Raw genomic sequence first — 14,842 nt, forward strand, 5'->3', positions numbered from 1 at the left:
CACTATGTACACTGGGAAACCAAAAAACTTGTGTGACCCACTTTATTGTGATATATCACTTTATTGTGATATTTTACTTTATTGTGGTCTGGAACTGGACCCACAATATCTCCAAAGTTTGCCTGTCTAGAGAAGAAGGGCCCATGGCACCCAGACATACAAGTGATTCCTTCACAATACAGAGGTGACTCATCTTTCTTTCTTTCTTTCTTTCTTTCTTTCTTTCTTTCTTTCTTTCTTTCTTTCAATCTTCTCAAAGCTCTTGTCTTGGTTCTAGGCTCATGTTTTCTAATTTGGATGGATTTCAATATTAGCAAAATGGGACAGTCACATGGTCACCTTATACACTATAAGAGGGCATTGATTACTTCCCTCATTCTTTACCTATTCCTCTTTTGAAACTTGTATTACAAGTTCCATCTCCCAGGAAGCCTTCTGACAGGCCCAGGTTGATGCACTGTGTTTTGTAAATATTCCCGATGCACCTGTTTATTCCTAGAGCCCAGCACCTCCTTCCGTTACTGTGGACTTGCTTCGTTGTTGGCCCCCTTAGGCCAAAAGCTCCTGAGAGCAAGGGGGAAAAGGCCTGACTGAGGTTTAACCACAGTGCCTCATTTCCCAGCTGGAAAGTTTTTTATTAGTTGAATAAACTCTTTGTTTTTGGTATACTATAGTTTACTCTTTTGTATTCCATCTTTAAAAAAACTATTAAATTTATTGGGGTGACATTTATCAATAAAATTACATGGGTTTCAAGTGTACAAGTCTATCATACATCATCTGTATACTGCATGTGTACTTACCACCGGAAGTCCAATCTCCTGTCACCATTTATTCATGGAAATGAGTAAACTCTTTAATTACTTTGGCAGGCAAAAGAAAAAGACTGGATTATAGTGACTGGGTGAGCCACAAGACAACAAGGAGAAGTCCCCAAAAGTTTGAGCACTGACTTTATTAACATAATGCATCTTAAAACATCAAATCTGTTTTTTCTGAATTAGAAAAGGACTTTATACTATTTTTCTTGGAGTTCCTGACCCATAACATCGGCACGATGAGCTTTCAGGGAGGAACCTTATAACAGAGTGCAGATGAAAATCATTGTAATCATTGAAATCATTGATGTTCAATGTAATCATTGAGAATGCCCTAGAAAACAGCGACTTCGGAAGTGGCTGCTGAGTCATGAGAAAAGTGGATGGTCGAGGGCAGCTCTTGCCTAGAAGCTAAGCAACCTGTTTGTGTGTGTGTGTGTGCACACCTGGGTACCTTTCTTTGAGATGATGGTGACTAGAACCCAAAGCCAGACCTCTCAACAAGATTAAGGAGATGCTATTAATTGCTATTGATCATGGGTCAACAAATTAAATTGCATCTGCAGTTGCATCTCTGAAAGGTCTAAATGAGAAATGCAGTTAATGGTTCTGGCTGGCCCAATGTTGTGATTAATTAAGAGGAGAATGAAACCAAAAAACAAACAAAGGTGAAGAAAAATGTAATGGGGGCAGGGTGGGCATCTTTGGCAATCTCAAATCAAAAGGCTCCCCCAGGACTTAATTTGCCATTCATTTCCCTCTGTCCTGGGGAAAAATGAGAGAGAGTCACAGTGGGTGGCTAAAGAACCTTTTCAGAATGTCCAGGAACCTGACCAACAGCAATATAAAAATATAATTGACATGTTATATTCTGATGGGTCATGGGCAGAAAGAGGTGTTGGAAATGCATAAGCAGTGTGTATAGCAATATGCCAATAACTTTGATTTTACTCTGGTGTGACATTAACATTTGCCACAAATTAGTGAAAAGTTTTGTATTCTTGTCAGTACAACCTTTGCCTTTCACTTCAAGAACATGATGAACAAATGTATGACCAATAGGGAACTAGTTATTCAAATAGCAATCATTCAAACCAAGATGAAAATAGAATTGGCAAATACAAACAGACTGAGCTACCCTGGATGCACACACATTTGAGGTTGATCCTACATACCTGGTTTATGCTAGCATCTCCAGCATAGTTTCAAATGAGATTACGTGCCAACCCCAATGAGAGTAATGGGTTGCTTTTAGCATCAACATCCTCCTAATCATTAAAGTGGCTCCTTTAATTTTTGAATTCCCATTTGCTTTCCTGTGAAGTCCTGTTGCACCAACTGGTTGTTTTGGGTCTCACCAGTACAGGATCACGTCCGTACCATTTTTTTCCAGAACTCTTGTAACTGCCTCTCATTAGTGTGCTCACCTTTGAACCTGAGACCCCAATCTGCCACTCTAGGATGAGAATTGCTATTCTAAGACACAAATATGGCCATCTCAGCCTCTTTTTAATGTTAATTAGTTCACAGTATCAATAAAAATCACATCCAATTTCCTCAGCATGATCTTCCAGGGCCTAACAATTGGGTTTCTTCTTGGACTCATCTCTTACTGCGTCTAACCCCCATCTCCACTTGACACTCACACAACACCAACACTGACCAGACTGCTGGTCACACCATGGAATGCTGTTCATTTTCTTCAGTAATACAGTCTTATCCCCTAACTACCTGCCTAACTTGTTCCCAATCTACAAAGTCTATATAGAGGGTTATCTTATCCATGAGGTATCTCATAATACCACTGCTCTTAAGAACAGCTAACATAAAACAGGCTCTTTGTATATTCCATGTTCTATTCTAAGCTATTTGGGGGGAAGTATTCTGTTTAAGACTTAAAATTTCTTGAGGATAAAAAGCTGGTTTTGTCCCTTTCTACTGGGAAAAATTATAAAATATCTTTGCATCTCAGTGCTCCAGTCTATAAATGGGAATGCCAATTTAAAATTTCATAGTGGTTATGAATATGGTTGAACTAATAAATATGTATCATCGTGTCATGCAAAGTAGCCAATAAAATATCTGGCACACAGAAGGGGCTTAAGAAATGGTAGCCAAGGTTCATGTCCAAATTCTTTCCCAACTCCACCCACCTCACACAGCTATTTATATGCAGAGTTTTAAAACTCAAAGTTAATTCTAAAAGCATAGCTTTTAAAATGTGCCCCTACTCAAAGCAAGATAGCAATGTAAGTACGGGGATTAATTAAATTGGAGTTTGGGCTTCAAAGAACTACAAGCTCAAGATTTTTGTTTAAAAAAAAGCTATCGCTTGACTCCCATTGATTTGTTTCCCCTACCCATCACCCTTTAAAAAAAATTCTGGGGAGACAAGAGGTAATGCATGAAACAATATGAGCCATGAGTTAGTTATTGAGGCTGAGTTATATTATATTAGCGTCATTATACCATTTTTTAAAAGAAGAACAGGGTTTACATTGTACCGTATAAAATGTGGTTTATACTAGGATATTAGGGGTTGCCTGATATATGTGTGTGTGTGTGTGTGTGTGTGTGTGTGTGTGTCTGTGTTGGGGCTCCCTTATAAGACCTAATAAACAATTTTGACAGACAAAAGATGTTCAGCACTAAGCTAGCACTGAAAGAAAGTTGTGGAATCACATTTATTTACCATGTTTGCCATGTATAATGCCTTTCAAGTATAACACACACCTATAGTTTGGGCCCAAACTTTCAGGAAAAAAGTCTTCCATTTTAATTCAATTATTGACTTATTTCTATTTAGAAACAAACCCAATTATAGTATTCTGGGGTATTGTTTTGTATATGAATATTGTCATTGCTTTCTAGAGTTACACTTTTAACACATAAGCATAAATAAAAATGAGAAGCATTTTATGTAGATACTGAATTAGTATGACCCATGCATAATGCTCATCCTTATTTTTCCCTAAAAAATTTGGGCAAAAGAAATTCACACTATACATGACAAAATATGGCATTTATATCTTACAAAATAGATAAATGACTTAAGTAAGAAGCTAGACCCAGAGACGCCCTTAGGTGATTTTCCTGGGAAATTATTTCCCCTACACAGTAGACTCTCTGTCATTCTGTGGAATTTTTGAAATCAAAATTGTAAATTACTTTTTATTAACTATAGTTTCCCTTCTACTAACACGCTTTAGTAATAAAAAAATCAAAAACATGTCTAACTTGTCTTCTTCCTCCATCACTCTCTGGTTCTTTAATACATAAAATATTTATTCATTTTTCCACCTTAAAAAAACAGCCATCAAATCATTACCACAATGGAACATATCTGGAATCTAAAATGTTAAATCCTTAAAATTAAATGAAAAAATCCCTTTAACTCAATTCATTTAACTCTTACTCTGTGAAAGGCAGGAAGGCACCAGTTATGTCTCATTCATCGAAAGAGCAGCATGCCCTCTAGACGTGGACAGTTGATCAGGGAGGACCAAGTCTTATCCACGGGCTCACTGATAAGACTATCACCTCGATTCAAGGTATAAATCCCTTACAAATGCGGGAAGAAAGTATAAGTGAGGTTGCTCAGAGACAACATTTGTCTTTCCAAAAGTGTAATAGTGCCAACATAGACCCTCCAATAACCACAAGTCCAGGGCAGTCATAGTTCATAGCCTTCTCTCCTATGCTTTGAAGGGCTCTCCCATGAAACTTGAATTAGAAATGAACTGTAAACAATCCCCTGCAGGACACGCAGAGAGCAGAGAATCGGACACATGGGAAATGGGAAAGGAAAAATGTGTAATCTCATTTTAGGAAAATGGTGATGAGATGGCGGCGTGCATACGGGCATGGGGACTCCACACTGATGTTTCCTCGGTGGCTGGCTTTTTTCTTTCTTCCTCCAATAGTGCAGAAGATGATGACAATTTATACGCTATTGTTCTGTTTTACTCTGTATGAGCTGGTGTATGTGTGTCTCGAAGAGAAGAAAAATAACAGTTTGCTGTTACTCCCAGAGGAAGGCTGAGGTACAGATAAAAAAGCACCCCCCCCACCCCGGGGGCTGGTTGTCCGCAAGGGTTCCTGTTCTGGGCTCTTTTTTGACCCCTGAAGGTCAATTGGTAGAACGCCTTATTCAGCATCTGGAAGGGAGTTTAATGTGGAGCTCTAAAAGAGCCAGTATCCCATCACCAATTCTCCAATAACAGCAAAGCCTGAATCCACAGCTGCCAGTAGGCAGGGTTCAAACCCCACTTTGGGCTTCGGAGGCCCTACAGCCAAATGCAGTGTTGGGGGTTGTTTTGGACCATGCACATAGCCCTGCTTCTCATATTTTAGAAAGCTGAAGAAATTTGAATATGCATTGGAGAGGAGATGCTATTAAGGAATTCTTAATTTTTTTTTAGGTTTTGGTAATACAGCATGTGGCTTTGTAAGAAATTAGCCCTTCTTTTTAGAGAGATGATTACTGTAAGATATAGGAATGAAACTACAAAATGCTTGCTTGGTATTTGGTTTAACATCCTCAAAGGAAAAAAAGAGTAGATGAAGCATTATGCAAAATCTCAGTAACTGTTGAATCTGAGCAATGGGTATATGGAGGTTCCTCATCCTCTTTTCTTGATTCTTGTGTGTGTTGGAAAATTTTATAATACAAAATGCATGCTTTGCCACTGCCTACCCTAGGACTTTGGACACATTAACCTGTGTTTTGCTTTCCTCGACAGCAAAGCAGAGATCCCCCCCAAAGAGCCCCACCCCCTTGTAGGTGTGCTCTGTGGCATGAACAAGACCCTGTGGGTTCAGGGCACAGCACGGGGCCTGCCACAGAGCAAGCACTCAATAATTACAGATTATCACCAGCATTGTGTATGGACTCCCGTCAGGAAAAATATTTTCCTGGCACGCTCTCACTGCTGCTTTATTTGAGCATCCTCTCTGACCCCCAAGGCAGCCTTGCCTTGTATTATGAAAAATGAAAATGCACACAGGCAAATGCTAAAGCTAACACTTCATTCTAATGGAATATAATGCTAATGATACATGTACTTTCAGATGACAGAAGTCACTGAGAATTAGTCGTTAAAAGATGAGGGCAGGGAGAAGGGAGAGATTCAGGAAGGAAAACAGACCACGAACAATGCTTGCTGGTTAACACACTTTATATTTAACAAAATAATTTTTTAATAATATATTCTTTACACATCAAATATTGTTGCTAGAATCCCCTTTTTACAGTTTAGTGTTTAGGTTTTTATTTTTTCTCACTAGTTTTCAGGCACACCATTTTTCAAAGATTTTAGAAACTGAATTTTTTTTCCTAGACAGGCATCAGCTGACAAACAGGCTGTTGATCCCTTATTTAAGCATAGCTGTAGTTAAAGCCGAGAACCAAAGGTGGAGTGGAGGAGGAATATAAGGAGAGAGGTGACAGTGTGTGGCAGGCAGAGCCTTCAAAGGAAAAAAGAAAGACAACAGATGAGACCACAACTCTGTCATTCAGAGTTTGGAAAGGATTCCTCAATGACCCAGGTAGAAGAAAGTTGCCAGTTTTTATGGTTCTTGAGAAATTGTCACAGTAGAGGTTCATCTCTCCCTAAAAGGGGAAAGATGTCAGTGCCACAGAGTCTTAAAGGAAACAGCTGACAGTGAAACTGAGAGAAAAAAACAAACCCAACAACAACGATAAAAAACAAATCCCTTTCTTGGCCGGTCCCAGAGGCCGTGGGGCAGCCTTCACTCTGCAGACTCTCTGAAGAGAGTCTCTGGATGGGTATTGTACTTCCTTCTCGTAGTTAGTTCTCACCACGACTCTCGTGGTGCCAAGACTTTGGTGCAGAATTCCTGCACTCTGGCTTCCCTGTGGCACCCTCTCTCTGTTTTCTAAAAAGGACATGGTAGCTCCTTAATAACACATAGGGTACTAGGCTACGCGGCTCCATTAATGATGCTTTCTGGGTTTCCAACCTTATTCCTGTCATTTTTGAATTTTTATCATTTCTTTCCAAGAGTGTGGCTTTTTGAAGCTGGAAGCAGACAACCTCAGGGCAAAGCAAGCTCTGTAATACATCTCCGTCTAGACACCAGCTGAAGTATGGAATGCCTCGACTGTGGAGTGCAGGAATAAATCATGCAGAGTTGTTCATGAATGATTCATGGCTGTCTATGTGACGTATCCATGGTGGCAACTGAAAGGCACCAACCTTACTGCAAATTGGTGTTCTAAGGGAAGACGGCTTGGTGTTCTTCCTTGCATGGTGCCGGCATGGCTATTTGTATCATAACACAAGCACAGTGTGCGTGAGAAGTGTCAGGTCCAACTCGTCAACACGTTAATTTGGGATGACAACTCTTTCTTGAAGAAAGGAGGTGCTTCCAGGGACGAGAGATTGACAATTTTAAATGAAAATCCAGTTGATGAGACCTAAGAACTGTGTGTCCTGAGGGTGGACCTACGGCAGAGAAGCATCACTCTTTTTGGAGGAGACTGAGCCCCCCCTCAGAGCTGCTGATTGTGCACGTACCAAAGGGCTCAGAGGCTCCCCCAACCACAGGCTCAGCCAGAGCTTCCTGGTGTGTCCCCTGGCAGAGACCACTCTTGACCGATTATTCTAAACCAGTGCTTCTCAACCAGGTGATATTTTGTCCACTCCCCCATCTCTCAGGGACATTTGGAATGTCTGGAGACATTCTGTGGTTACTACTAGGGTGTTGCTATTGGCATTTAGTGAATGGAGGTCAAGAATCCTGCTAAACATCCTACGAATACACAGAACAGCCCTCCAACAATGAATTGTCTGGCCCAAAATGTCCATAGCACTGAGGCTGAGAAACCTTGTTCTAGGATGCGGCACTCCACAGGAGTCATGGCAAAGCTCGGGTTGGGTGGGAGAAGAAAGGGAAAGAACAATGATAATGAAGACAGCCTTAAAGTTTCCTCAAGGACTTTACCAGATCTTGACAGGAAAGCAGGATAAGCAACTAACTATGCCATGTGGTTTCAGAATTGCTAAATTTGCACTTGACTCGAGGTGGCATCAGATACCCTGTGTACTTTATTTTTTTCTGTTACTATACTAGCAGCATTACCAGGGCAACCTTGAGACTCTTCAAAGGTTCACTTTAATTGGTCAGTATCTAATATATACATTTTTAAAAATGTTCAAGAAGTGGAATTGTATTGTGCAAGACTCACTCTACCCTAATCTTTGATTTAAGTCAGCACTTGAGGTGGAAAGAGTGTCCTGAATTGCATTTTAGACATAGGGCTGAGTGGTCGTTACTCTAACATGGCAATCATGGTCCTGAACCATAAACACTGCCTGCGTGCCCTACTGGCTTTGAACTCAAAAGCCAGTAGTGTTCAGAAGGATTCAGATTCACAGTGGGGCTACTCACCCTGGTTCTGGTATGTATAGTGCCAGCTGACAGTGGGTTTAGAGTGTGTTTAGTTACAAGTGAACTCAAATTCAGCATCATGAGAAAGTTTAGTGATTAATGCTACAATTTTGAATACCTGTCTCCTTTCGATTCTTTAGTCCTGTTCATGGTGTACTTCACATACTAGTTTTTGATTGGCAGTTTCAAGGTTTTGCAGATGAAATCTATGGTTTGTAAGAATGAAATTGGAAGCCCCCAAACAATGCACTGAGCACCAGGTCCCTGCCTTGCCCAGCAGTGTTTCACTTGTGTGCGCTTCTCTTTCCTCCATCCGCGGGGCATGAGTCACTCGAGGGGAGCAATTGATTGGTTGGATGCTTTTGGTTTTCCTGGTCAGGCAGGGTCCTCACCCTGCCATTGCTTTACCAAAGCTTGTTTGATACAACTCAAAACTTTACTGTGTGGCGAAATCTGGCCCCTTAGACTCTAAATGGGAAAAGGAAATGCTACAAGAGAAAAATGCCATGTGTGGCGCATGGGAGAGTAAAAATGAGTGAACTCGGTGGGTGGTGAGCTGGCAGGCTAGAGGTGTCATTGGAGCAGGAGCCTGGACAAGGCTGTATCTTTGTTTTTGTTCCAGAAATCCAGTTGTCAAGTCACCATCAAGCATGGAAAATACAAAAGTGGTTTCGGTAGCTATATACTCTATATATTTTATATAGCAAGAGAGAAAGAGAAAAATTTCCTCTCAATAAAATATTCACTTTTGTCAACCCTAAAAGGTTTTGCTGGTGACCCCGTTGTAGCTGGCAGGAGTTTGTTTGTTTGTCCTGTTTTGTTTCAAATGTGTGCAGAGTCGAAGCCATAGCGTCCTCTCCTAAGAGCTCGTCCTCGATGGGGAATTTGCTCTACACAATCTGCTTGCCTTGGCATTCGCGTTTCGAACACTGAGCCGGCTTCCACCAGTCCCCGTTGTGACAGTGACAGATGTTACATTCATCCACTTTCACTTCAATGCCAGCCGGAATTATGGTCGTTCCTGCAAAGCAGTTTGGACCTGGAACACACACATGCGTTGATTATTTGATTGAATCTGAGAGGCGCCCTCTTTTGCCCCTACCCAACACCAGTTAAAAAATCCAACCCCAATACCATGAATCAGGAGGTAAGACTACGCTGAACAGTTTATCATGAAAGGATTTTCTAGCCATTTCCTTTAAATAAAAACCTCCCACTTCTACTGTCTGTTGCCTACAGCCAGTATTGCCTGTGTAAAGTATGCGTTTAAAAAAAAGAGTCCATGCTCAGAAAATATTATTGTCTGTTACTGAGTACATGTGGTTTTCTAAAGTAAGCTTTTATGGGTTAAATGCTATTTGCTTTTGGTTTGGGGGTATAAAAGCTGTCAAAGCATCCTCTGAAACTTGCGTGGGGGTCTAGCAAGGTCTGCCTCAGAAGATGGTACCTGTGGGCTGTTCTTTGGCTCCCCGGGGTGAGTATGAGATGATGAACTCACTCACTCCCCAGTTTCAGCACCTCCCTAAGCCTGGTTCCTGGAATCCCCAGCTTGTTTCTTGATAATAATGAATAATTCATGGCCAGATGATTTATTCATGTCCCAAACAAGCTTTGTTAGAGGTTCATTTGATTTTTATAAATGGAGTTCCTTTAATCTGTTGGCTATCTGTTTTTCTTTTTTTAAAAGAATGGCTTTTGAAAGTCAACCAGAATTTTATTTTACTTTTCCAGATTCAGAAACTCTCTACTGAAAATGTCACTTGCTTACTGTAGATGGACATTTGTAAAATTCACCAGCCTCAGTTTCTCACTTCTTGTTTTTATCTCCTGTCTCTGACTTTCCCTTTACTTGTTTTTTCTAACCCTCCCTGTGTACAAGTGCCAGTATTCCATGTGGGCGATACTATTTCTCAGATTCAAATGGAATAAAAATTGCTTCTGAGGGTGCAGTGGATTATAGCAGGGCAGTGCATATCGCTGTTTGTTTGAAATAATTTGATATGTCTCTGAAGTATGTGGTAGAAGGAGAGGGGACACAGAGTCAGATTTACTGACTCGCATTCCTGGCTACTGGCCACAGCCACTGGGAAGAAGCATGGCAGCCCACGTCAATATCGGCGCCCCGCTTTCCCTCTCTTACCCCTTCATAAGAGTTTACAAGACTATATTTACTCTCAAACGAATAAAATGGGCAATTTGTAGTCTACTTCCTAACTGGAATCTTGCTTTTATAAAAATGATAACTACTAAGTAACAAGGTCTACTTATCGAATGGAAAACTATTTAATATGTTATGGCCTTCACCACCCATTGTTTTAGAACTCCAAGACCTCAGCTGTGCATGCAGTTCCCAGAGGTATTCATGTACCTTCAACTTTCCTTCACTCTGTTGAACAAACATCTTAGACATTTGACTGGACATGGAGAACTTGTGAAAGTCGGAAAGATATAATAGTTCAAGGCTGACAATTAAACAGGTAGTGAACTTCTACCTTTACCCAGGAGGCCGCTTCTTATGATGCTGTGGTTATAGGCCCCTGGCCATTTGAATTGTTGATTATTTAAGGATCACTGTATCAATTTCATAAGTCTTAGGATTTAGACATTGTTTGAGAGATTCAACTGTCTTCGGGACTATACTTCCCTGGGAAAAGGCCACACCAAATCATGAAGTTGTTCTGCTACCAGAACTGAGGGAGTCTTCGGAGAACTTGGCAAGGACGCATTTCCAGAAGGGAGCTGCTTCTGCCATGGCTGTTCTCAACAGACCTCTCTCAGCGCAGCCAGTTCTCGGTCAAACCTGGCCAGAGCCAAACTCAGAAATCACACTGGGTGATGACTGTCACCTGTTATTCAGGAATCATCCAGACAGGGTAGCCGTTTCTCTCTCCCCATCTCTCTCCTTCCAACCAATCCTCTTTACCCCAATTGTATACTTTTTAACTTTTCCAGGTGGGGGGATGAAAAAACCATGTCTAAACAGTGATTTCAAATCAAAGCGTTCCCTTAAAAAGGCAGAATATTATTCGGTAAATGTACTCCCAGCTCCCTGAGATTTAGAAATTTGTCAGAAGAATCTTCACTGCATGTGAGTGGGTAGAGGAACATGGCTGGCTCACAGGGGTCAGATGCATCTCGTTGGTAAAGTAAGAACTCTGACAAGTCATCACGCACGTCTTGAGGAGCTATTTTTGCTAGGGTTCTGGCTTTCATAGGCCCTTTCGGCCTATGTCAGTGCCGTTTTCTGATCAGTGTGTATTTGATCAGCCTCAATACATCATTTCTTAGGAGTCATTTAGAATTTGCTGCACTCAGCTCAGGAAATATTAATTTATATTGATTGACAGAATGCAAAGAAAGAGTCTTTGCACTTTGCTAGGACTGACCCTCAAAGGCACTGCCTGTGAATAACACGGTGACTTCTCTACGGTCTCCTTGGCAGTCAGAGAGGTATTTTACAGAATCACGAAATCTTGCTTGATCTTATTAATAGTGATTTTTACTTAGCACCCTTCTGAAAATTTTAGGCATAGCTCGAGCAAGCCTAGAGTTTATTGTTAATAGTCTTATCTGCATACAAGTAATTTAGATAATTCTGAGACCTAATGGTTGGCACAATGTAGAAACTGTTTTGGTTTTGGCCTGTCCTTCTTAATAGTGGTGGCAGTAAATGCTAATTTTCTCTGAGCGTGTGAGAATTCTACATGAATTCCTTACACCAGAAATCTACCCTTGTGTCTGTTCTCTTCCTTTTATTTGGGAGCTGCTTGTCTTTTGTCTTGGTTTATGTGAAAGAATAAGACACTTTGAAGAGTGAACTCAATAGCAAAAGCAACGTATTTTAATGCAGAAGACTTGGAGAGACTCCAGAGGGGAGCAGTGAAAATGATTACACTGAAGGCTGGCAAATAGGACCTCTGAGAAAAGGTTAAAGGGATTGGAATTATTTAATCTAGAAAGAGAAGACAGAGGAATAACTCAATAACTCTCGGGGAATGAAGGCTTATTAGGTGAAAAACGGTGACCAACTGTTCTTTCTTCTGACGGCTAGCATAAGAGAAAATGGAGACACATTGATTGCCAAGGAATTGTAAACATGCCCAAATTGCTCAGAGAGCCGAGAATTGAGTGTGGCAGGTCTCCCATCAGTGTAGGGAGCTCTTCTCTCTTAGAGATCTTTGGGAACACGGGGCGTCTCCTTTGTCAGGTATGATTTAAATCATTAGCTCCTTGAAAACAGAAACTGAATATCTATAATTTCTTAAGGTCCAGGCCTAACACTGTGTCCAGCAGATATTAAAAACTCGGTATGTGTTTGTTGCACTGAATGCACAGGATGAACAAATGAGCTCTATGCTGGAAGCAAAATTTTGTGATCTTTTAGCTCAGGCCTCGCACATGCAGATGGCAGACCTCGTAATATAGGCATAGACATTTACTAATGAAAGGAAACAGTGACAATTTCTTGAGCACTTACTTCATGCCAGGAGCTCATCTCATTTACTCTTTCCAATAAACCATATAAGGTCCACATTTGCATCCTCAGCTCCCTGAGCCTCAGAGATGGAAAACGACTTGTGTGAAATCAGGTATCTAGTAAGTGGCATCAGTGGAGTACGAAGTCAAACCTCCCTGACCTATTGGAATCCACACAGTCCCATTTTTTGCCCAAATCCTGAGTTTCTATTTAGAATTTGGAAGCCCACTTGGTTTTTGTTTGAGGACACATACTGAGGTAAGAAATGGGATGGCTAGGAAGACGTGAGACTGTTTTTCTGTGGATCTGTATCAGATCTACTGGTTTTAGTTTGTGTATCCAGAAAACATAACTTACCTAACAATGAAAAGGGAGTTATAGTGGAGAAGATGCTTGCAGTAAGGGACTTTGGTCTTTCGCGGGCAGCAGTTCCCGCTGGTTGTGAATGAAAGGAAACTGCTGCTCAGGAGACCTGGTGTAAGTTGTGGTTCTACAATTAATTATAAATGTGACTTTAGGCAAGCACTCCGTGACCTGAATACAAATGGGGGACCATATTGTCTAGTCTCAGAAAAAGTTCATATTTTTGAAAATGCATTACAATGGGAACTGCGGCTTAAATCTTTACTGGGAGTTAGAGCAAGAGAGGAGAGAGAGAAGAGCAGTGTAGGAATTCTCATACATTAAAAAAAATTTTTCCCATGAGACATGAATAATTTTCCCTGTTGTTTGGAGCACTTACTTTGCATACCTATAAAGTAAAAACTAGTTTACAGACATTTTTTCCATAATAGAAATCATTCAAAATCTTATAAGGAAGACCAATCTGGCCAGGTAGCTGTGGGAGCCTGGAGCACTGCCTTATCAGCAATATTTTTTTTTTTTTTTGCTTTTCACCTCAGCCTCACAAAAGCAGCCCATAAAAGCATCTACACAGAATATCTAGTGACCAGAGAAAAGGCATTTGGAATGATCTCCTCCAGCTTCAAGAACTGAAGAAAACAGGAGAAAACAGGAAGGAGTCTGTCATATTTGTGATTGTGATAACAGAGCTGATTCACCTCACTCACTGTAATTGTCTTTTTTTGATAAACCCTAACATTTCCTGCATAAATGGATGCATAGGAACTATATGGAAAAGGAAGTTTACAGCCAATCTGATTTCACATCTTATAGATATATGCTTGCTTATGATGTTAAACATCATATCAGTCGCATGAAGAAGCAAATGTGTTACATGAAATCAGTGCTTTGAAGGGCAGAATCAGAGAGCTGTGAAAGATTGTAACGGAGAGCTTGATCTGGGCTGTGGGTAAATGGAAAGATTTGGGGTGTGTTAATGATTTCTATCATTATTCTTAAAGCCATGGGAAGCTATTAAGTATTTTAGGTAGGTCAGTGTGTGTGTGCATGTGTGTGCTATTGCAAAGTAAAGGCACTGATTCCATGAAGTGCATTGTGTCACTATGTGAGCAGTCCACAGAGCACCCAGGTAAGACTAGATATGACATCTTGATGGACGCAGGTCCTTGGAGGTTACAGACATAGACAAGAGCCTTCACAGGCCCTGGTGTTGTTTGGTGGTAAAAATACATTTCTTTCTCCTTTGCTTTGAGGTATTAAAAATATCTGCTAAAGTGCTGGGGTACTTCTAGATTAGTGTCAATTATTAATACATTGGCTTGAATCATATTATGCCTATAGAAAGTAAGTTCCTAGGGGAAACAAGGCCCAGGAAATATATAATTTGATCTGAGTGAAGGGGAAGAAAAAGCACTGGAGGGGGAAGGTCATTTGTAAGAGAAGAAAGACTTATTTGGAGTCCACTAGGGAGTCAGAATTATGTGCAATCTGTTGGAGATTCCACTGGGCATGTTGGGGAAGAGGAGGATTTTACCAGTCAAGCAACAAAATAATCCTGGATAAAAGGCATAAATTCGAGGAACTTCTCTCTAGAGAATATCCAGAATAGCCAAGAGAACCACGCTTGGAGCATAATACAATCAAGAGCGAGGACCAAAATAATGCCATGGATTTGACCCAGTGAAAGCACACCTTGGGTGTAGGTATAGCAGCTTGCCCCATGAACGTCATCAACCTAGGACCCTGGATGCTGCTTCCAGAACCATGGGCG

The 14,842-nt window shown here is 40.8% G+C and overlaps 1 protein-coding gene across 1 annotated transcript in view; it reads right to left on the bottom strand.

Annotated features, from left to right (window-relative positions):
• Window positions 1–6,121: 6,121 nt before the first annotated feature.
• Window positions 6,122–14,842, bottom strand: part of VWC2L (von Willebrand factor C domain containing 2 like) — a 148,292-nt gene continuing 139,571 nt past the window's right edge. The window contains exon 4 of the mRNA XM_037042001.1: window positions 6,122–9,270. Within this exon, the coding sequence (XP_036897896.1) occupies window positions 9,122–9,270 (149 nt within the window). The 3' untranslated portion in view covers window positions 6,122–9,121. The remainder of the gene's footprint in view (window positions 9,271–14,842) is intronic.

Source organism: Sturnira hondurensis, unplaced genomic scaffold (genome assembly GCF_014824575.4).
Source record: "Sturnira hondurensis isolate 20B ecotype Veracruz unplaced genomic scaffold, ASM1482457v3 Scaffold0003681, whole genome shotgun sequence".
In the NCBI taxonomy this organism is placed as follows: Eukaryota; Metazoa; Chordata; class Mammalia; order Chiroptera; family Phyllostomidae; genus Sturnira; species Sturnira hondurensis.